Source organism: Dicentrarchus labrax, unplaced genomic scaffold (genome assembly GCF_905237075.1).
Source record: "Dicentrarchus labrax unplaced genomic scaffold, dlabrax2021, whole genome shotgun sequence".
Classification (NCBI taxonomy): Eukaryota; Metazoa; Chordata; class Actinopteri; family Moronidae; genus Dicentrarchus; species Dicentrarchus labrax.
Window position 1 is genome coordinate 16,925,448 of NW_026136701.1, and position 25,572 is coordinate 16,951,019.

Genomic DNA, 25,572 nt, shown 5'->3' on the forward strand with positions numbered 1-25,572 from the left:
ATAAACCTTTCTGACCATAACTCAATATTGTATTTGCAATTTTTGCTATCTCCAGACATGATTTCATCTTCACAGCTGCTCCATAACCCTCTAACCACTGCTCTCTGCATCCCTGGCCATAGTGCTGCAGACAGCTCGCTCTAAATCCAGTTTCCTTCTGTGAAATAATCCTCAAACTATACTCTACTGGAATATCAGTGAAAGCAACAGGGTGGCTGGGATTTTGGACAGCCTGTTCTGTTTCAGGAAGGTCAGATTAGATTGTACTTTGACCGCAACAGTCCACCTGTCAAACTGTTCATGAGCAAAGCTGTATATTTATTTCTGTCTTAACAGTCATTAAGCAAAAAAAGGTTGTAGAAGACTATTCCTTGACTAAACAGTATTAGTTTCACTCGTTGTTTATAGTCCCACTTTGTATTCCTGTGGTTATATCCTCTACGTGGTCACTAATCAGACATGACAAAGTTTTAACATGGACAAAAAGGACATTTTATTCCCGGCATTTTCTTACACCTTATATATTCATAGTTTTTGAACATTGTTTTTACAGAGTGGCGTGGCACCTCAGGTGTGGTTTTCCAGTCAAGGAAACATTTTCCATTCTAATAGGTCACAGTGACTGGCCCGCTGTTTGCTCGTGGATCACTTTTGGGCAATGACAAATGTGACTGTATTGAAAATGACCACATTCATTTTTAACAGAGCGTGACAAGAAAAGTGAAAATGAAAACATAGACACTGAAGCTCAGTGCTACAACTAAAGCATAGATCAGTGCACAAATCACTAGGATTTTCTTCTCTGTCATAAAGGAGTTTTCATACTGCAGCAAAATGCAATATGTATCCACACAACAAAACAAACAAACGTGTATGGCATACAGTCTGCCTGGAGGTATGGCTAAAAAAACTCCCAGTCTGTTTTTTTGGTTCAGTGATGCAGAGCAAACAGTTCAAATTAAAGACAGACTTTTGCTCAGAGCAGCTGACTCCCTGGCTGTAGTTGTATTTGTCAGTTTCAGATGCAAATTACATGTCTGGATGTAAAGAAATCAAATTCTATCAAAACAAGAAGTGGGCAGGTTTATATAGTAATGGGAAACTCATTTGCCAAGAAGCAGTTTAGTCACAACTTGCAGAGAAGAAAGAAATGAAAAGAGACAGAGAGAATGAAGAGGTTAGATGCATACACAGATACAAATAATTACACTCCAAAAACATGTATTCCATCCATTCTCGATGCAAATTAGATTTTTAAAATTATTAAAAATTATTTTTATTTATTTTTAAAATATAAAACAAATCAGAAAGCAAGATTAAACCATCGCCTCTGCTTCACCTGACAAAAGGCAAAGGCAGTGTGGACATATTCTTATTATGATATAATTATTGTACTAATCCCTGTCTGTAACTATACTTTGATGCCACTCATTTGTCCATGAAGCCCTTGTAAATGAGATTTTAATCTGGCCAACATAATTAATTTGTTAAATAATGCATGTGTCAGCTGCTGCTCACTAGAGAAAGCTTTTTAAAAAGCGTATGATTGCAGAGTTGTGTTTATGTTTAGGCCTTTAACAAGTTAAATCCTACAAAAGTGAAAATATTCCCCTGCCCCTGCTGGAGTGAGATTACATATAATATGATGGGATTATTATTACTCAATTTGTGACTATTGCTGTCAAATAATAGTTATAAATAATAGTAGTAATAGTAGTAGACTTCAAATATAAGAACCTTAAATCTGTACTCACAGTGCAGTACTTGATGTAGAATGCAGTAACTGTAGTAACTGCACATGTACTGCACACTAAACATGGCTTTGCAGCAAAGCAAACCCCCTCTCTGGTGCCTGTTTATATTCTGTAATAAGCTGTTGAGGAACTGCTAAATCTGCATGGTGAGTTATTTGGGAACAAAGACGTGTATGTAATGTCTCTGATGCAAGTGCGTAATTTCATGATCTTAAAATTAAACTGTAAAAATACCAAGCTGTCGTGAATTTGCTGCACACAAAACCATAATACCTCAATCCATCAATATTTTCACTACTTTCAGCCCTGAAATAAGGATGTCCAGTCTGAGAGCTGAATAAGGTTACAGAATGAAGACGTTTATGGCTTTGCACAGCAAACAACCACAGATGGAACAACATTTGACCGCAGGCGAACAAGGATAGATACTACCTGTTTTCTGTACTAACTATGCCAATATAGAATATTCCACTAAATGCTCCTGAGACGTTCATACTATTTTCATCTCAATAACTGGCTGGTGTTACTTTAGGTGAATGCTCAACCAACAGGAAACCAGAAACAGGGAATATGGATAGTATCTGCTCTAAAAATCCAAGCGTTATTATAATCACTGCATAGTGTTGTATAGTATCAGTGTCTCAGCAGCTTTGTAATTGTGTATTTTCACAGTTTGGAACTGAATATATTAAGTTGTTGCAATAAGTTGCATTTTTTGTCATCAGGGTCATTTTTACTGCAGTCAAATGCTTCAAAGTGGAGTGAAATGTCAGCCAGTTTACTACACTTTGAAATCACAGGGTGCACATTAGCTATAGTTCGCTTTTTTTCTACAGACCTGGTAAGTAAAGCTGCTGTTCCAACACACTGAGAACAAATATCTTACAGCGCATTTTGAGCCCCGGTGAAACATTAAACTAAAATGAGGCATTGAGTTTCGGGGTTTATTTTCTTTCTCAAAAGCAAGGGAAATTTCTCCTTCATCTGCAGACTCCAGCTCACAGGGATGTAGAAACATATCGTTTACCATTTTAAGAAGAGAATCCTGGGTAATAAGTGTGCCCCCTGATTATTTCTGAAAACTATTCCTCCTCCACTGGCCAGACTCCAAACCTCCAAAGTAAACACAACTCTCACAGGGAGAAACATGGACATTCTTATTTGCTGCATTTCATTCAAAAACACAGTAATCTTTTTGTCAAATGCTTTTGAGTGTATGCCAAAAATGAAATGAAAATTAGAAAAATACACACTATATGAATATGTGTGTTTTCATCACTGGTCGCTAGAATACAAACTCCACTTGAATAAACCACAAGTTTCTATTTGTCTCCACAAACTGTGGCTTGATGACTTAAACTGCAGCTCTCTGCAAGGATATAAGACCAATATTGAGAGAACTGTATTTAGGCTGGTGTGTCAAGACAGTGTTGAACCACTACGATTAAATACTGAGACTATATAGTATATCGTGAGACTGAAGGCACATTTACAGTTTAGTTTTAGTTTTCTAATTACAGCATTTGGTTACTAAATAATTTTAGTAACATAATGCTACTTTATATTTATTCAAAAAGGCTTAGCTTGTCATAAATGAACATCATTAGTGTTCATTTGTTGATTTTTTTATTTTTTGTAGAAAAAGAATAAATCAGATGAGTCATGTGAATAGACGCCATGCATACATTGAGTGGAGACACTGGGTTTCCGGTACATTACCAACAGTCTTGATTGTGGACAGCCTTGTGCTTTTTTTTTTTTTTTTCAAGAAAGCTGTGGTTGACCAAAGTCATTTCCTGAAATGCCCTACAGTGAATAAGAGAGTCAAATGCTGGAGCTTGTGAGGTAGACTTTCATTAGAAAGCACAAAACAAAAAACTAGAGTGTCCAAAAAGTTTAAATGAACCGCAAAAGCACCACTGAGTTCAATGGAGTGCAATTATCTATAACAAGTCAACAATGGATCGCAATTCAAAGTAGAACCCAATGATCTCATTAGTAGTATCTCAGGCCATGACAAAGTAGTCTAAATACAAAAAAGTACATGACTTAACAAAACTGAAAAAGTTGAGAAGAGAACAGTCCAGAGAATTAAACCCATATTCAACCTGACAACCATGACAGTCATGTATTTCTGAACAAAAGACTGAATCTTCAAAGGGTTGTACCCTTTTTACTGACCTCTGTACAAATTTCTCCACCAGGATTCACACGATTTCCACATTTCTACATCTTGATATGGAACACATGAACTGTGGAGTTGTGTAGATATAAAAAGGCTCATTCTAAGGTAGTAAAACAACCAAAACAAAATGATTCTTATTCTGAGGTGAATATACACTAATGAAAATGTAGTCACGAATATTATATTCCATTTATGCCAATGGATCCTCCTAAATGTTAAACACTGGACCTTTAAAAGAAAATTTCCCCACCAGGATTAACATAGATTTACAGCATATTTTCACAATTCCACACAGGGAAAATGCATCTTGATATCTAGTGTAACAGCAGATTGCTTATAAGTATATTTCAAATATTAATTGAAAAGATAAAGATGATTAAATTAATGTAAAACACTGGAGATTTTTTTTTTACCATAACATGGCATAAATATCAAGACACAATCATTTAATCCAAATAAGTGATTCACAACAATGCGGAAATGGGTTATAATGTAAAATACAACTGAATGATTGACTGTTAGTGAGGTACCTATGAAGAATTAACAAATATGCTGCACAAAAGGCCTAAGCTGTGGTCATTCAAAGGGAATATCCTCAAATCCCTTGAATAAAGACATCTTAAAAGTGTTGCAATTTGCAAAGGAATCCAACTAAAACCTGCTTGACCAGTAAAAGACCAGCAAATGATAAAACAGAAAACAAATGGCCAAGATAGGTTTTGGTGTTTTATTCAGTTAAGTGTGGCATGGCATTAATGGTGGCCCTACGGGGGAGGCTGTAAGATTAGGAGATAACTTTGTTTGAAAACTGAGAGGCAATCTTCATTGTGGCACTGGAAGACCACTGAGAGTCCAAAAGCTCACTCTTCTCTGTCAGTTGCTGGCTGAGAGCCAAAACAACAGTTGGGATTTTGACAGCCTCTTCATCTTCATCTCCAACATGAACAAAACACGTTAAAATGCAGATTGGAACCAGAAGCAGAAGTTCTAGGGTGTGATGTGCCTGAAAAATGTCACCGAACAGTAATAAAGATAAAACGGCATTTTGTTTGTCTCAAAACCAAATGCGGATTTTAATGTTCCAGTACATCAACTGTCTCCTGTACCAATCAGAACCGTAATGCATTTTAAGTTTGTACAATGAAGTACTGTAGCTGTTCTCTTTGCATCCAGTGTTAACACTAGAAGAATAATGACATTTTCCTGTGTTATGATTATACTGTAATACATGGTGAAATTATTAACATTGTGGAAGATTTATTTGCTAAAATGAACCACGGGCGAGCTTGAATATTTTACATAAATCAGATATTTTCTCCCTATTGACAGATGCCTTTTTACAGAGATATGTTAAGTGTGACATACAGTTTCTCAGAATCATTTCAAGGTAAATTAGTGAGATTAGTATTCAACCAACTATCAAATTGCTTATACATGTGAGGGGAACTGTAGATATGCACTCTGTGTTATACAGTCGTGTCTTTGCATGTTTTGTATGTCAACATAAAACCTCTGATCACAACTCTGTTACTATTTTAACTGGAAACACAAACCATATTCATTTTCCCTATCAGTCTTCCAATAATGGCTCTCTCTGTTCGCTGATCCCTCAGTAAGGATGAGATTTTTAGGTAAATGGTCGTATAAAGTGAGACTTTCCTCTCCAGATCACACTTCATCACATGGATGATAAATAATATACAGATAATATTTACTCTGGTCACTGTAAAGCGCCTCTATTATGGGAATACAGTCGAATGTTTGTTTTATGTACTTGTTTTGGTCATTTGCCATTCTTTACACCATAGGCTAACATTCACTTCCTTGATGTTGGCATAAATTCAAAATTTGATCCCAAGGGCTTTTGGACTTTCCTGTATGTTTTTTTCTCCACAAAATAGGGGGGTCCAGAAAATTATAACTCCGCTGAATCTTGTTTTTAATGGCCTGTCCACTATCTGGAAAAAACATGAATATGTTACTTTTGACATATTGCACCGCATGAATGTTTTAGCGGATGAGGTTCCTGGATATTATAAACTCTATGAGTCAGTGCCACTCCTCTTCAACTGTGCAATTTGCATTTGATGATAAAAACCACAAACCACAAGACTGGTTGTCCTTTGGAAATGCTCGCAGACCACATTCTGACTTAAAGCAGCATTTAGTTCCTAATTATACCCTGCTCTGGTCGTAAGCCTGAAGAACAGCACTTTTGTCCTTGATGGAAACATTGTGTGTGCTTTGAGAGACAGCATACATCTCATGGAGCCCAGATAGCTGTGATTGTGTTGTTCGCTCAAATTAAAAAGGACCATTCTTGTGTTATATAAGTGATTTAATACGCAAAGTATGGGACGTTCCTCCAATAAAGCAATGCAAAAGCATCATTTTAATTTTCATCAAAAGCTTAAGAACTAATGGTTATGCAACAATCAAATGCACCAGACATTAAACGAAATCGTCAACTAACAACACTTGTAGCAGACAGCTATGAGGACGATGGGTTACAATAGATGTAAATATAGTCATTTTTTATATATGGATTGTGAGGATTATAGGTTAAAAATATATGTTTTAAAGTGGATTTATAATCCATGAGAGCTTTTTTTCAGATGTAACAGATCGTGTACTTTTACTACACACACTAGCATTAATGGAATATGATACCCTCGCAGTACAGCTTGGCAACATCTGCAGTAATCCTCTAAATCACAGCAGTTGAGGATAAAACATGAGATAATGTCAGTGTTCATATTATCATTCAAAAAGCTTCATCCATTTTTGTCGATTTTCATCATGAGAGTCTGAAACAAACATGTGTCCACCTTAGAAACAATAAATGCACACATTATATGTTAAGAAATAGACTTATTATCGGCTGTAGTATTGAATGTGTCACGTTTGTGGGTTATTCTAATTACATACCTGCAAATTGCCTTGACCTACAGTAATTGTAAGAACAAAATAGGTGAGGTCACAGAAAGTAGGGCACTACAATATTTATTAGCATTGAAAGCAGGTACATTCTAATGGACTCATCCATTTTTAAATGAGACTTTCACCAAAATACATACTGCTGCGAGAAAAAAAACAGGATAAGCCTTAAAATGTCTGAAAGCTTTCCAAAGGTAATTTTTTACACAAAAGGTTTCATAAATGAATGATGCCTGTGAGTTGACTGTCAGGTCAGGTGGCCTGATTCAGTCTTCCAGGTGGAGCATCCAACATGCAAAGCTTTTTGTTTCTGTTCATTCATATCAACGTCTTCACCATTGCCACAAAGGTGTCTACGTTTCAGTCTCTAACTAACAGTAAATCCACTTAATTTGAAGAACCTTGTTGCAGTATTGGAGCACTCAATCTCATTGTCAACATTATAATTAGTCGCCTGCAGGGTGTTTTTTCAATTGATATTGCACTTTGTTTAACATCACAAAGCCAAAGTGTCATTAACGATGAAACACTTTCACACATCTAAATGGATGTCAACCACCACTGAGCCACCACCAGCATTCAGATGAGTCTGTCTGCTCAAGCTTGTTCCTGTATTTCTTACAAACTGACTCAAACACAGACGCAGTGTCAGCAATGTCAAATAATATTTTACCCTAATTTTCATACAGATGGGTAAAATAACAAAAATAATTACAATATAATGTTCATAAAGTGTCAGAAATTATAGGTTTCACAAAGGTTTGTGAAAACACTTTGCATGCTCATTTTAGTATATTAAATTTATGGTTTAAAGGCAGCAGTTCAACTAAGTCAGTTAAACTTGAAATGGAAACAAGGTTTAACCCACCACCATATATACATTTGTGAGTACTCCATTATATGAAGATTAAAGAGCACCTAGTGAGACCTAGTTACTAAACAACAGAACATCACTTTCAGTAAGGATGCACAATAAGTACTGTGAGACAAAAGAGGCTCATTAGGCCATTGTGGGACAATAAATTATCAAGATTAATATCTGGAAATATTGGATTTACAGATTTTTTTTTGTTAAATTGATTATTCATGTCTTTAATTCAACCAAAAATGACCACCTGGTTAATTTTTTGAAAACTCACAACTTCACAATGTATATAAATGTGATGACACTGTATAAATTACATATATATCATACACTATTTTAGCTTTATTTCCCACCCCTAATAGTTAATTGACAAACATCTAATAATATTCATTAGTTTCAGCTTCTCCATTGCAACAATTTGCTGCTTTCTTTTTGCTTATGTGATGCTAAGCTGAATATTGTGTTGCCTTGGGCTTTTGGGAAATTGTCATTTTCACTGATTGATATTTTAGACACAAAACAGTTGATTGTTGATGGTTAATTGAGAAAGTAATCAGAAGCTTAATCAATAATTAAAGGAAAATCTTCATCTATCTGAACCATTTATTCTGGCTGATCTTCTGCTTTTAAGTCAAATGCGTTGGTGCTTCAAAAGCTCTCAAATTTTTACCACATAATGTTAAAACTAAAGTCAGTGAACCAGATGTGGACATAGCTGTCCAATAGGCAAGACACATCTTAGGTGCATACAGTCAAGCAGTGGGATAAGGCGTGCAAAGAATTTGACTAGTTTGACCAGTAAGACCCAACACAATAAAGCACATCTTGAAGACAGACAGATACAATGCTTGTCCTTCTGACCTTACAAACCTGATGAAAATAAATTCTGCAACAAGTATATTGTGTGTCATTACCAGTGAGAGCAGAACACAACACAGCAATCAGTGCTGTGGACGTTAACATTTGAGTGAAGAAGGAGCTGAGCACAAAAAGGTGACACATGTAGAGGGCAACACTCCATGCAATCAGCCCCTTTTCCACTGTTAACCAAATCAGCCTGCTGCCTGGTAAGAACTAGGACAAGGACAGTGTTTGTATAAGACCCCTAATTGTAACTGCCTTCCCAATAAAGCCTCTAAATTGTAGACAAATTAGGCACCGCTTAATCACCCAAGGTGTCTCTCATTGCCTGCTAATATTTCACCCTTTTGATTTGCTTTGAAGGGGCTGCTGAGAGTGAACCTTGTGCAGATGGTCACCTTGATTGAGTTGCTTTTTGCAGGAGCCATACTAGCATAAACAGAATTTAAAATCATGAATCAATGGTAAAGTCATGCTGGAGCTCTCTAATTTAATAGAACATCAAAGAATGATTATTACACTCATTAGATTCCGATTAATGAGCTAACAACCATTATGAAATAGGTATTGGTTTCAAAGTGTAATTAATAATGTTGGCATGTGGCCAAATTAGTTAATGTATTCCAATTTATCTTTAGCACAAGGTTATTCTTATTTTATTTTTTTAATGAACTAAAGATTTTCCTGTGGACATTACTCAACATTACTGTGACCTTCAAAATGATATTTAAAATTGCATATGTTTGTATATGTTGTGTCTTTCCCTAAAGCACTGCTCTAAGGGTGAACATAAATAACATGTAATTTCTAGCATGACTCCTAGAAAAAAGCCTTCACACGAGTGTCCACTTGAAACACAAGCTATTAAGGAAAATTAAATAAAAATTACACTGAAGCCTCAAACAAGCCATAATTCAAAACAGAGATTATTAATTAGATTATTGTGCCTTTTTACAACCCTTAAAAAGGTAGAACACACACCCAGTTAACAGGGTGTCTATTACTTTTCTTTCACTCTGACCAATACAGATTATTTGTCATTTTTTTCCTATTTCTTTTCAGTTGCTGCTCAGAGCCCTGCTGGCTCTATAAAAGTGGTTCTTCCACAAATCTGATTCTATAAAGCCACTAAATGACGTGCTGAGCCATTAATGGATTAACTACAGAGAGAAAAAGGGACTGCATTTAAAGGATTTAATACATATCAGAGACACAAATGTTAATGCAAACAGTTGTAGATGAAGATGCTCAGACTGTCTAGTGAGTGAAGAAAATGTAAGCACACATGGACTACACTGTTCACGGTGTACTCCAACTGAGAGGCCTGCAACTGGCCTGTCAGCAGGAGCTTTCCACTTTCCACTTACTACAAGGTCACTGGCGCTGAGGTCTTTGAACCATGTTTTTATTTGACTGAAAATGCCTTGAACTCATGGGTAAAGGCAGAGTCTGTAGCAATAGGCAAACAGTGCACACGGATGAGAACAGGTCAATATCCTTTATACGTTTAGCTCACTGTCAACACAACAAGGTAACACAGTTGAAATTAATTCACTTTGCACATCAGTCAATAAGGAGCACAAAATCACAAAACCATCTTTATAGACTGAAATTTGAAAAGGGGTTTTTTACCATATAGGAAGCTGGTGGTTTGTACTATTGCCTGATGGCAAGAAATGGATTTCAATTTAGATAATATGCTGTATATTCATGGTTTCAAAGCAGAAGTGAACTGATGTAGAACTGATCCTTGGGACATCAAAGGATCATACAGTATCAGGATTTCTGAGCGTTTCCTCATTTGCATAATTGTTAACAATCCCTTTCAAATTTACATCAACATCAGCCATGGCACATACTATAAACTGAAAGCAAACTACTGTACCTTGCAGATGAAAATAAGCTTCATTACTCTTACTCTACATTATTCTTTAAAGGCGAATTTACAGAATTTGAAATTACTCACAATGAATTGTTAAAAAAGGCAAAAAATCATTGCAGTAGAACCAGAGAGAATGTCTTTTTTATTTTGCGCATTCTTCTTCCTTGTGAAAATCTTGTGCCTACATTACCCACAATGCAAATCAATCGCTGACTGTCGATCAGAGATGCTGAAGTGTTATGCTAGTAGCCTCATGTAGCCTTGAGCTGCTAGCCTCAAGAAGAGATGAGAAGTGGACTAAATAGGTCTGGTAAACTCACTTCTTTTTAACTCCACAACCCCAGATTTTATACATTTTCAAACTCCAACCGACGCTGACTCAAGTGACGTCACTTGAGGCCACATGCACTATATTTTTTGTGGCCATGACCAAAGAGATATGCTGTGGCAGGGCAGCTTATGCAAGCAGAATTTGGATGTGGGGAATAAAGTTTGTGGGAATAAAAGCACTGAAAATGTTCCAAGCTGATGTTGTATCCTCCAATAACACGCTGAATGGAGATTATTGATTGACTGTTCTCTACTGTAGCCTTTATGATGCAAATGGTCCTTGAAAAAGTCCTCATTAATAATAAGAAATCAAATAAACTTATTCCACACAGAGGTCTGGTTCTTCCAAAAACGACCATTACATCACCAATAAAAATAATTGCAGAAGTAAGCCACACACTCAACGGATGTTCCAGTTTGAGAGTCACATGATGCATTTGATAAATTATGAAATTCAATATTAAACTAATGACCTAGTGACCAACAACATGTGCTTTATAATTTTTTAATGCACTCACTAACATGCTTTCATTCTGAACATACAATATAGGGCCACAGGGTCGGCTGGAGCCTGTCCCCACACGACATGCGTGTTGTCTACCAGGGACAGACACAGTGAACTTTGACCGATGAGCAATATCTTCGAATGTTAGGGGAAGAACTCATGCAAAAAATTATGATAACACTTGGAATTAATCATCAATCTGACCTTCAATACGCAATTAACATTACACTTGTAAATGTCAGTCCCAAACATTAATTAAATCTCTCCAGAACTATAAGTATATTCATATGGAGCAGTTTAACTGCCAATCTGAGAACTATAACTTTGCAATCACATTCAGAGTTTGTGCTCTCGTCGGCTCGTGTGATAAATGCCATGGAGCTTGAGCAGGAAAGTCCAGCCAAACTTCACACCGTTATCTGAATTTAAATTGGCTGAGATTTTCCCTATACTGCAGCATGAGGATTTCTTACTCTTTACTGGAACATCTGGAGCTGTGAACTGCTTACTTACAAACCCATAAGCCTCAGAGTTCTGCAATGAAACTAATAAAGGTCCTTTTAAGAAATCCAGCCTCCTCTCAGCCATAAGCCATGTGCCAAGGGAGTTTTCCTGCCCAAGATCTGAGCTGCTTCCAAATCACGTAAACAACTGGATGTAAGATGTGTGAAATTCTACTCTTCCTGCTCTTCATAATTTGGGGAATTGACTCGGAACTGTCCACAAACTCGATTCTGGTTGCATTTAGGAGAGTAGAATATGTCTAGGAGCTTCTGTAAATTTGAAACTCAATCCCTTCACCAACAGTGGGGGTAGGGCTGAGCTGAACCGTTGGTCAATGGCAAAGGCATCTACATAGCTGAGAATTTTCACATGTCAACTCAACTGAGGCACTCTGGGATTCCAAGAATACTGCCCGCAAGGAAGTCTGCACCACAATATTGATACAGCAGGTAACTGATGAAAAAGGACCAGAAACTCATCATAGCGCTGGCAATCAATCAATGGGTCCCTGACATTTTGAACTGTTCAGTTACTGCTATTCTTCCGCCCAACAATTTCTTCGTGCAATGCTTGAGTGAAAAACCGTGTTTATACTGGACATTCTCAACACTGAGCGAGAAGAAGACAGAAGCCACCTTATCAAAGACTGACAGAGGAGAGGCAGCTTATCACTCTGAAATGTGTCAAATGTTTGACACATGGCCAAAGCTTTAACTTCTGAGATAGCCATCACCACATACAGCACGTATCGGGTATTCAGCCGAAACCTGGTAACAGCGTGTCTGCAGAAAAAAAAAATTAATTTATGACATGTCTGCAATGAGAAAAAGAAACAGTGTGAGGCGTAGAGTGTGAGTGAAGCTGTCAGATGTAGTTTACCGAGGCATCTTTGGCATCATTAAATACTACCTCTTTTGCCTCCACTGATCTTTGACAAATTGCTACTCATTAGTTTTTGAAGATGCATCATTCACAGGATCACTGAGTACAAACGAGCCAATTTAAAAGCCTCATTCAGTTGTCAAGGTTAAAAAAATAAGGGCATAAAAAGAGGCTGACTTTGCTACCAACTAAAACCCTTAGAGTACATAGCCAAATGGCAGATCTTCATGAATGCTGAAGTTCATCATTAAAGTATCTGTTAGAGGTGTAACTATTTCAGTGAGGTGTAAAAGAGGCATTGAGTTACACATACTCTAGCATTCTTCAAGTGGAAAAGTTAAGAGAAAAAAAAAAAGTAGAGGTCACGGTAAGTCAAGAAAACAAGCCTTTCCTGAGTCAAACACAGCTATGGTATAACCTTACCGTGCTGGTGAAACTGAAGACTCTCCTATTAACAGACACGTTATGAGTCTGACTCACAGGCACTCCAAAAACTGAGTAATGTGTCAGTCAATACAAAAAAAGACAACAATGGCACAGGATGTATGCATTTCTAAGAGAAAGTTCAAGAAATTAGATTATTTTGCAGTTATCTTAGAAACCTCCAAACTACTATAAAGCTCTGCAGTGAAATACTGAGCTTAATGATATGTGTGTGAAGGGTATTTTCTCACTACAAGTTCCCTCTGTAAGCTGAATCCCATGCTGATCCCAGGCAAACATGTTAACTGACCAGTGACGACAGCAAGTCACTCACAATCTATAGCGAAAAGCCATGTATAGCAGCTGATATAGAGTTTGCACCTCCATGCCGCTTAAATCCATGCTGTAAAACAAAATTACCAAACAGTATGTCTCAAATCTGCCATTTGGATGGAGAAATTACATCTTACCAAGGTGGGTATAAATACCATCTGTGCACTGGAATACGCCCTCTCAAATCCTTCAGCTTTATATACTACTGCTGATTTCCCTTTCCCCACAGTCCATCGAGCACAATTACATGATGCTTTCAAAGCTGAGAGTGTAAACATGTTATTTTTGGTGTGTTTCAGCGACTCCATGATGTGACATTTCACTCAAGAAGTGAGTGCAGTGTCTCCACAGAGCTGCAAGTTTCCTGTGGTTTAAAGCACTGTCCATAACTATACCTCAAACACAACTATAAAAGCTTTCCTGACCTATTGTCACCTCTTCTAACTGTTAATTCATGTCTAGCCATATTTATTTCTCTTTCGAGCCAAGTTTTCCACACCGAGTATGACAACAGACAAAAAACTAAATTATGATCATTTCAAACACATGCAGTGGACTACAAGGCATATTGTAATGACTTTTAGCATTTTAATTCAGGGTTGTGTTTGGTTCCAGTATCCAAGCATCTTTCTAGCAACTTGTTATAAACAAATAATACAATACTACAATCATTAGATTGCCACTACCTGATATAGGAATGTGTTGTTGTTGCAGGAGTGACATCATACAAACGTCTTCTCCGGTTCAAAAGTGCAATAATGTAAACCCACTGTTTGCACTAGCCCAAACTGGAATTAGCCCAACCAACTGGTATGCTGTCTGTAAGCATGAGAGTGGAAATGAGAACTGGCATAAAATGGTGCTGTTGAGACTATCATGAGGCGTTTATGATTAATATCTTAAAGTGATAGTTTCAGACTGTAAATTTTAGCCATTAGTTCATAATGAAGGAAAACAAGAATATATATATATATATATATATATATATATATATATATATATATATATATATATATATATATAGGATATGAAAAGATCATATCCTCACAATGGCATATGATTTGGCTAAAGGTCAATAGCCACCTATATTATATCATACTGCTGTATGGCCATCAATGACAAGTAGTAATTTTCTAATTGTCTATACTGCAAAACAAACATTATTCTGTGAAATGCATGAAACTAAAGTAAAAATAGAGAAGCAAGCTGAGAAAAAGTCAGCATACCAAACTGGTTGATAACAGCATTTTAGACTTTTCAGAAATAAGTGAGACATAGTGACTGATGTTTGTTTATATTTTACGGCCAGGGGCATGCAACACACATGTTTCACAGTTGAAAGGAACTTGCAGAGATACAATAAATGATCATCAGTGACGACCAATCAAACCAGCTCTTTATCTTCCCTTTAAATGCAATTATTTTCTGCACAATAGCAGTCCTGTAATTTTTGTGGTGGAGAGAGAGCAGTCTCAAGTGGATCCAACATAAAAGCTTCTGCTGTCCTTGTGGGGTAGATGGAGAGCCATCACAAATGAACAGGCTATACTGCACCCTAAATTTAATTTGCTTGGAGGAGATAAAACATTTGGTTACTGTGTTGCTCTTATCTTAGAAGAACTGTTGCACAATGTGGAAAATGGTTTGATGATATTAGGCGATGACGCAAAGAGACATTTTCTGTATATAGCTCCCGCTCATAGTTTATTCAACTTATTTAATTAAGCTTTTTTTGCAATGAAACAACCAGATATATCAGTATCAGAGACCTGCGCTGTGCAAAGACAGTGAGAGTTCCCAGTTGGATGAAAATAATTAACTCTAAGCCTGATTAAAGTTATAATGGAAAATGTTTCATCCTTAGTATCAATGTCAGATTAGCTAAGATTAAAAATATGTAACAACTACCTGAGGGCTAATTTCAAGCTCACTGGGTGTTTTGTGTTCGGCAATAGACATGAATTCCAATAGAAATAATGAAGCAAAGCTAATCAAAATATATAAGGATATGTGAAAGTCACTAAAAATCTGGTTTATAATGAAATTTTACTAGCTCAAGTGCTCCCAACAACAGCCAGCAGCCCTCTGCTCCATGTCAACCCCCCCCGTCACTGCCAACTGTCTCTAATAGACTCTCTAATAAATGTATAAAAATAAAATAATACCATCAAATAAAGACTGCATTCATCCAAGTATTGCTCTGACAAACGATGATGGTTGTAAGCCCACATTATAGATTATCAATGAGTCTGTTTGTTTGTTTTTTTTCTCAAGTGGATTTTGATGGATTCAAATGGCCAGATGGCCAGTGCTCCCTTGGCCTGGTCTGTAGCCTCCAACCTTGAGAGAGCTCACGTTCGCTCAATCTAAGCAACAATTAGCAAACCACGCCAAGGATCCTCAGCTGCTCAAGTTGAACTAACTGGATAAAGTAAGTAAATAAACTGTGTTAAGACTGGGGGCTTCCTTACAGTTGTGTCAATGTTTTTGTGGGCAGTGGGGCAGTGCACAGTGATAGGTAAATCAGCAGGCAACTTACTGAGAAGTGATCAATGTCAATCCTGTAAAAGCCTTTGTGAAGCTCATGCATACCAATGGAGACTGGTTAACATAAGCATAAATGTACACCACTAATGTATTGCTAAAATACACCTTTAATATAAGTAAAATCTGCTCATTCTGTGGGAAAATCCTAAGAATATCAGATAACAAAATGTGCATCATACACATGTATCGGCCAACAAATCTTGGTCATTCTTAACCACCGAATTGCACTTGCTACTTAATAATTGCTGACACGCCTCCTACTGCTTCTCCTCTCCCACTTGGAAGCAGTAAAAGGTCATCATATAAAGGCTGGCCATGCACCACACAAAAACAAAACAAAACAAGCTATGTCCTTCATCATAAAATTGTACTGAATACTGAAAACACCACACATAATGATAATACCAGTGTAAGTATATCCGGCAGTGGATTCTTCCTTTAATGAAAGAAATAAGAAAGGACAGCCAGTTGACAGACATGTACACTGAGATGAGCAAATCGGTCCTGACAGGGCTTTGTTGTCCCTACATGTCTTAATGGGGCCTGATAAGAGCGGGAATCACGATCAAGGGGATGTCCAAATCGTTTGAACTCCCTGAGTAAATACTGGTTACATGTGCTGTCTCTGTCACTCAACTATTCTTTTCAAATAGATTTTATAATGATTTACTTATAGCAAATGAGTCAAAACAGCCATATTTGATAAAGAAATCTTTTTCACACAAATGGCTTAGTTTCCTTGGTCAATATGGACAAAATTAATATTCAAATAATCATTGCAGCACTGTCACAACAATTATTTTACAGTTTCAACTGCAATATTCAAAATAAACACACCAAAAAGTCAGTGTCAAGTGTTTTCTGAAAACAATCCTAGTTCGAGGTTATTTTTTTACAAACTTTTTGTTTACAAAATGTATTAAATTCTTATGAGAATTTTGCCAAATAACATTATACAGAGAGACGATAAATTATATTACTGAATATAATAAACTATCACTAAGCCTTACACAGCAGAGTCAACTGCATCATCTCTTATTAAGAAATTAATAACTCTCTGCATGAAGCTGCAGAGTAAGTATAATTAAAAGAGGCAATCAAATACACTTTCCAGTTTTGCCCAAATTAGTCAGCAAAGAGCAAATTTGTGGAATACATATAAGGAGATGCTCCATTTCATACTCCGATTCTGACACACACACACCCACACAGGAAACTGGAAAATAAAGATGATCATAAGTCATACTGCAGATCAGTTAAATGAGCATGCAAAAATAAATTTAAATATTAAAGCCTATTCCACAAATGCACCAGCAGTTCATATGAATTAGTGAGAAGTAATCTGCTGCCCCTAATTACCGGAGACAGATTAAGATGAGATTATCCCACACTCTAATCTGTGCTATGAAGTTCCATTGAGGGTAATTTGCTAGAGTTGGATATAGCTACTCTGAAAGGTTATTCTGAGGGAGATACAGTGTGTGTGTTTTTAAGGACTCTATAAGCTTTCAAATGATAGACTTAGGGGCGAAAGTGAGGCAGTGATTTTTTATAAAATCTACCATTTGTCTCTACTGTTACATGCATTTTCATGAAACTACTCTTGATCCTGTGGTTTCAATCAATTACTCGTGTCTGTGAACATCAAATGAGTACTACTGAGAAAGATTAGACATAAAGCGTTGGACATTTTAACACTTTTATAGTTAACTTTGACAGATATTATGTGTATACTAGTTAATGTTAACAAGTTTCAGGTCCAATTCAACACTGATTTAATCGAGACATTTCTGCCACATTGAGGAACCAAGCCAAACAAAAGTTCTGGGCTAAAGTTGTCAACAACAGCTATTTTCCACATCTAGTCAAACTTTGCACTACAAAACATGACAGTCATCACAGTCATATTTTGTCCAGAGTTGACATAATGCTTGGCTATGGCAGGCGGATACAGATAGTCCTTCCAGTGAGGATCCAGACACATGCAAGTCATCACGGAGGCAAACACAGTCATGAGGTAGAAATTAAATGCTCACTGAGGTTCCTGAAAGCCATGCTTCCGCTTAATAAATGTAATAACTGAGTAAGTGAGGCAGCCAGTCACACCGAACAAAGGCTCTGTGAGGTCGTGCTTTGTCTGTGAGCTGTCACTGCAGCATGTCTGCTGAGATGTGAAACATAATGGAGCGATTCCTGATTTCCTTCAGATAAAAATGATGGATAACATGTATGGACCTAACCGCTTCATATTGTTGTACCAGTGAATATTTGTATTTATGATACCAGGATATCATCATTTCCCTGCAGAAAGTGACACAGTCCTCTAGTTTGACAAATGTGTGTCTCAATTTTAAAGGTTTTGTATTCTTTGTTTAAACAGAGACGCAGACTTTCCACTCTTAACTTTCAGTGAAATCTACGTACCGTTTGGTCACAGTTTGGAAGGAAAATTACCTTTTTTGTGGAGAGGAAGACTAAGCAAACACCAAGCTTAAAAAACGGGTAAACATCATTCACAGACAGAGCCTTTTAACGACTGAATGTTGAATCAGCTATAAATACACAGCTATGTTATAATTGTTTTCCTCTGCCATCTAAACCAATGAGCCTAGAGGTCCACTGCGGTACAGTGATGGACCACATCACTGGGAAAATGCACTGTACCTCAGAGCCTGGGCGAACTGCCTGTTGAATGCACAACAGCCTCAGCCAAAACACACAGAACCAACTTGGTGTGCTTCTCTGCATGCACCCTGTGTGTGTGTGTGTGTGTGTGTGTGTGTGTGTGTGTGTGTGTGTGTGTGTACGCGCACCAGGCCTTCTGGATACAGCTATGGCAATATTTGAAAGCGCAATTATAAATCACAATGTCGCGCAGTAAAGTAAATCATTACAGCTGGGCTTCAGAGAGGTGAAATTGTTCAGGTGCTGCTGGAGTTGTGAATTAAATATTTACTCCCATTTTGACTGCAAGCATTTCTTCAGTTCAGGCAGGTGAGAGCTTTGCAAGACTATGAAACAATCTGTAGTAAACTCAGTGCCCTGCCTATTACAAGAACTAGGTTACCAGGCGCTGCTTTACACAAACACTCTGTTATTGTGCTGTAACTGTGGGACAATGCATTTAATGGAACAAGAGCGTAATCATTAATCACAGGAGCTTGTTGTTTAGGAGCCCTGTCTGCCTCCTGAGTCCAGTTGAAACTGTCAATAATACACAACTGTGTCTACAACAATGTAATCTCACATACAATTTCTTTTCAATCCAGCCTTGTTCACGGGCAATACAGCAATTCCAGAAAAAAAGCTGGGACATGCAGCACAGAGACACGAAAAGGTGTGGAGCTGATGTAAGTACAAAGCTTTTGACTTCGACCCTGGTTCTCTTTCTGGCTTTTATCCTGCAGGTCAGCATCCTTCCTCAACCTTGAGTACAGGCTACTTTAATCATGATCTTGCAAGAGGTGCAATAAGCAGACTTAGTAGAAATGATAAATGAGCGTGTTTCGTCTGAATAAAATTTGGTGGCATTACATCTACCCCCAAACATTTATCTAAAGCAAAACCCTCAGATATGAACAGCTGCAATGATAGCTGCTCTTCTACCTGCTCTCTGACATGCTGTCAGTGATCTGTGCACAGAGGAGGCACCGCTGGACGTCTACAGCTCACAAATGCAGCATGCAAACACCATTTGGGTTATTACACAGACTACCTGGTTGCATGTGTGTGTGTATAAAAAAATGACTTACCAGGCATAAACTGCTGAGTAGTGAGATGAGAAGAAAGTCCAGCAGATTGTGGAGCGGCAGTGCGGATCCCATCCCTGACCTGAGGCAACTCTACCTCCAAGAGTCCTTGCGGGCTCACACAGACGCTGATGATGCTCGGATGAAATTATTTAAGCTACTTAACTCTCTTCAAAGTGGAGCGAGTTGTTTTTTTTTACTCCATCTGGCCTCTTGATGCTTATGGCGGCTTGTGAGATCATAACACAGTAATCGCCTCGCTCTGCCCTCGATTTAATTTCCTATAATCTACTATATGCCCAGGCTCAGCCCGCTCTCTTTATTTCTCTGCATCTGTCTTTTTCCTCTTCTGAAATTACATCCACATGTCAGAACTATTTATGTCGCTCTCGCTCTGCGGTGGGAAGTTCAAATGATTCTTTGTAGGGAAGAAACCAACGCTGTATTTTTAGGTCTTTTAAATTTCCCCTCAGACTAACTTAAACACTTCAGTATGGAGCTGCGCGCCTTATGGCTTATTCCAGTCTTCTCTTCCAAATGTTAGATCAGTGTTGGACAAAAATAAGCCCGAAATGCATCACTCCATCACCATGTCGCTGTTGAATTTCACAATTTGGTTCCCTCTGACTCATGTCACCATCAACGCAGCCATCTACTATCTGTGCGTTCGGCAGGGAGGCAGCAGGGTCTCAGACAGGGTTTAATTCTAACATTTAACAACACAAACAATCTCGTGACAGAGCAGAGCGTGGAATGACTAACTTTTCATAGGCTACATCTGTTTACTTGATTTGCGTGAATCAACTCAAGTCAATGCACTGCTGCGCTTCACTTTGCTTGGTTACGCTTGCTTTTTACGCATAATTAAAACATGGAACATGTGTCATGTATGTTATTTCCAGACTCAAGTATAACAAAATTGTAGCGTGGCAGTTCTACGGCAACTGAATGTATGAAACTCCCAAACGGGCTGTGTTTACCTATGGTGATGTAAAAAAAAGAGAAAGAGAGGAACGCCAACTTGACTTCAAGAATCTCTACTTACTATCGAGAGAAAGCCCGAATACACCCTGACGGACAGACAGTTCGTATACGCCTGAGTGTTTTCTCCGCAGAGTGAACGCAAAAGTTGAAGTTTCTGGTGTTGGGAAGCGTCTCCAGATGTGGCAGCAAGCGGCAGGTCGTGTTCAGTAGTGAGTAGCCTATGTGGATGGAAAAGGGGGGGCGGAGAGGAGGCAGGTAGGGTGGAGCGTAACAGCCTCTGATTGGTGCGCACTCTCTTACGTTGGAATAAACCACGACTCCGAAATGACATATTTTCTCACCCCTCAAACAAACTCTACATTCAACAGATCGCAGGGCCTTTGCCAAACCACTTTTTCCCCCTGCAGTCTCTCAAAAGTTGCATCTAGTAGGATTGGATTACCGAGACATAATGCAGAAGATGTCCGTTTTTATCTCAGGCACCATCTGCTGCTTACCTTAATTTACATTAAAGCTTCTGGTTAACAATTTTCTCTAACTTATGTTTGGAAATGAAACACTGAATGGTTTGGCCTGCCGTGATGAATGTATGAGCAGTCCGAGGGCTTCTTTTTTTTTACCAGAATATATATATATATATTGACACGTCTAATCCTGACCTGTTTTATTTAACTTTTGTTGACATTGGTTTTACTTCCTTATTGAGGTCCCACAGATCCCACTGCGGTATGATGATGATAATAATAACTGCAAAAGCAACCATTTTTTCCTTAAAATTTAAAACTTTGTATTAGTTTTTCTTCTGATCTTATTCAATCCAATATGTAGAAAAGTACTGATAATAATGTCTATGATGTCTGACCATAAAGCTTTGTTATAATATTATATACACACACATATATATATATATACACAATAGTTTAATGGGCTGTTCATGAACATATTAATTTTGTTTGCCAAAAACTCATTCACAGGCAACGAAATGTGTCATCATCCATAGTGACACTAGATGTTTGAGGTCAATTTTACCCCGGAGAATAACTAAGATGGATAACTGTTTAAGGCCCAAAGAGGTGAAATGTATGTATTTTCACAAAAACAGCCAGAATGACTGAAACTGCAGTTTCTTTTCTTATCTATTTCAGTGAATAAAGGATTTACTTAAACCAAAGCATAGTTGGTGATTGTTTGTTTTGGTGAATTTTATTTTGTTTCTGTCCCGTGTGAATGAGGTTACAACGTTACAGTGATCCAACTTGACTATGCCAGATTGTTTGTTACACCAAACCACCTGGGAAATTGAGTTTGGGAAAGGGCAGGCACTCTCAAAAAAAGAATACTTGGCAGGCAGTGATTGAATGAACCATCTGTCGAACCATCTGCCAATCAGATCAACAAACTATATAACAGATATTACTCTTCAATAAAACGTTCTCTGTCTGTAGCAATTCTTTCCATAGTGTTGTCAGACACTTAGAATCTAAGCCTATCAGTTGCAAACGCAAGTACTTTCAGTAGAAGTACTTTGATGGGCATGATTGATGCCCATGATTTGTCACCGAGGATTATGTTTGTCTGGCCTGTTTCCGAATCATATTTATAACTCAGCGAATTATGGTTTTATCCAGCATTGGCAATTCTTGGAACAGTGAAAAGAATTTAAGTTGGAATTTGTGAGTTTTACTTTGTTTCTGTTGAGTTCAAAGTGTGTTTTACGATTTTCTGCGATTTTAAAATTGCTGGTCTTGTCAATGGAGTCTGGTGAGACATGGCACTCTTTTTTTATTGTTTTTTTTTTGGTGCTAGTGCTCTAATGTGACATCTAGTGGCAGTGAATTTTGTATATAACCTTTAAGTAAAGGCTCCGAATACTTCTTCCAATTGAGTGCAGCATAAAAAGCATCATTCGCAAATATAGAGCATGTAGAAATCAATGTGTCACAGCTGAGGTCTCTGAGCACCCAAAAAGAAGTGCTGTGTCATTTTCTATAGCAGATTTCTGTTGAAAGTCTGTTTGTAATCAATTCTCCTAAAAATTACGCACAGTTGTGAAAAGTCAATAAGACTGTAAGAATGTGTTGTTTGAGATGCTAAAGACATCCAGGAGCCCGCAGAACCTAAAACAGTTCAAATTAATAATTCCCATTTAAAAGGAAAGGTGTCCTTTCTGATTCTGAAGGCTTTATTCCTGCTGCTCTGAGGCCAGCGGTCAGTGTGATGTCCTCTTGAGACCAACTCAAGTGGGAAGATGTCCAGCTGTTTGAATATAAAGCCTTTTCTCATACGAGAACATAGAAACATGCTCTTGATGAATTCCACAGCTTTTGATTACACTTTTTTGGTGGAAAATAGTTACAATACAATGCTAAAATGGCACTGTGCATAACCAGTGCTGCTTATTCTAGTACCTATTATTCTCCTGCAGCTGAGGGCACAATTCAGTTTTTGAATGTGTTGTCTCAGTAGTGAACAAGCACTTAATTGTGGCAATATGAGTGAAATGTTCCATCTATTAAACCATGCAGGTCCACAGCTATGATAGCGGAATAATTGTGTAATTCAGTAATCACCTCACTCTACGGCTCTGCTGGTTGTAAAACCACACACAGTGAGCAGCAAACAAAAACACACTGAAAACATCTTTGGTGTAAAAGCTTTCACCGTTGATACGCAGTGATGGACTGCTGTTGTGGACTGAGACAACATATGCATTATCCAACAGAGAGTATAATGTTTCAGCAACAGAGTAATCTACTGCCATATGTTACTGCCACACAGAGAGAAAAGGTTTGGCACAAAAGCAGCTCCACTTAAGTGTCATTCATGCTCATGTGGAACAGTATCATCACATGACAGCAAATTCAATTTTAACTCATGCAATTATATTATATAGTATGAACATTGAAACAGATGCAGCCCTTATACTATACACTTGGAGTGCACTTTAACTCCCCCTATACAGCATTCATACACAGCAACACACTGTGATGATGACACATATGAGTGACTCGTCAACAACTCCTCTTGTAGAGACCCACATAGAGACTGGTGCAAACAGCTAATGAGTGAAAATCAAGTAAAACACACCTTTAATGATCATCATTGTATATCAATAACATACTTACATCTGCTTACAGCTTCATTATAGTGTGTTAAAACATTTATTAAATGTTTATATACTGCTTGGTCTTCCTCAGTGGAGGGCGATTGTTGAGGAAACTCCATGTGCTGTAGGAGACCATGAGATGTAGTTGACAGCTCCTTGAAAAATCCTGATACATTTATAAATAAGATTGTTTATCAAACTGAGACAGTTTGTTCTGCAGTGATTTCTCAATGATTCAGTCAGTGATTTGTTCTGAATTACCAACAGGGCAAAGCATACAACTGCCTCTGGGCCCCAGACACTTATTGGTTTGTTCATATTGTATGGACCATTTAAGGATCATTGTAAATTAAAATGACAGGGGCTTTGCACTATTACTAATCTTGAAGACCCATCTAGCAGAGGGACCCCTGAGTTCAAATTTAGTTTTAAGGTTTATATTGTACGGGCATGATTCATTTTACTAAATACATTTATTTTTGTTCTTAATCTGGCCCTGGATTAGCCTGATACATTTTGAAATTAAAGCTGAGTTTGAACGTTGATCAAATTTTACAGAGCGCATAGACAGGAAATAATTCACATGTCAAATTAATTAAAGGACCAGTGTGTAGGATTTAGTGGCATCTAGCAGTGAGATTGCAGATTGCAACCAACAGAAACTCCTTGACTCAACGGCTTGTGTTTGGTTTGTCCATTCTGGGTCACTGTAGAAACATGGCGGTTCAACATGACAGCCTCCATGCAAGTGGATCTGCTCCCTCTGTAGATAAAAATGGCTCATTCTAAAGTAATATAAAACACAACATTTTTTATCTTTATATATATATATACGTATATACATATATATGTATATACATATATATATATATATATATATATATATATATATATATTAATAGTAATTCTTATATGTATAATTACAGACATGGCAAATTTGTCCTCATAGATAGATAGATAGACTTTATTTATCCCCACAGGGAAATTGGGTCGTCATAGCAGCGAGGTACATTAAAATACAATAAATACAACAATAGAATAAAATACAGCAATAGAATAAAATACTTAGATAGAAAAGATAAAAAAAGATGAAGAGTTGTAGTTGCAAGATGGTGGTAATAGTACTGATGACATGATGGTAGTGGTATTGTTAATAACAGTATATAATAATAATATTAATAATATTTATAATACTATAATAATATGTATATATAATATGATGATTGAACAGATATACATGTATACACATAGATATTATACATTAATATTGATATGATGTAAACATGTGTCATATATTCAGCCTGTGCAAGGTGTGCATACATACATACTATAATATATATACACAATATATATATATATATATATATATATATATACACACAAGATATGATATGATATAAAGCATAAAGATACTTGACTATACAAGAAGATGCTGTATGCTCATGCTGTATCTCGTCTGTCTGTGCTGAAGGGAAAAACAATAAAATGTTTCAAAAAGGCAATTCAGTCTGTTATTTTTGAGTGTGTTTTTGATGTCAGTCTGTTGCTGTATTGCTTTGCACAGTAAATCAGAAATAGAAGCAAAAATTGAACCATATTGAGATGTTGTTTTTACTCATAGGAAACATTCACTAAAAAGCAGCTCCTGCTTCACAAGCAATCTGTATGTTATGAAACAAAGATGTGTTTGTACAGTAATCTTTTTCCACTTCTCTTTGTTCCTTC

The 25,572-nt window shown here is 37.3% G+C and overlaps 1 protein-coding gene across 2 annotated transcripts in view; it reads right to left on the reverse strand.

Moving 5' to 3' along the window:
• Positions 1–20,948, reverse strand: part of pth1r (parathyroid hormone 1 receptor) — a 48,152-nt gene extending 27,204 nt beyond the window's left edge. For both annotated transcript variants that reach the window (XM_051402130.1, XM_051402121.1), the window contains exon 1: positions 19,761–20,948. In XM_051402130.1, coding sequence (XP_051258090.1) covers positions 19,761–19,832 — 72 coding nt within the window. In that variant the 5' untranslated portion in view covers positions 19,833–20,948. The remainder of the gene's footprint in view (positions 1–19,760) is intronic.
• Between the last annotated feature and the right edge of the window lie 4,624 nt (positions 20,949–25,572).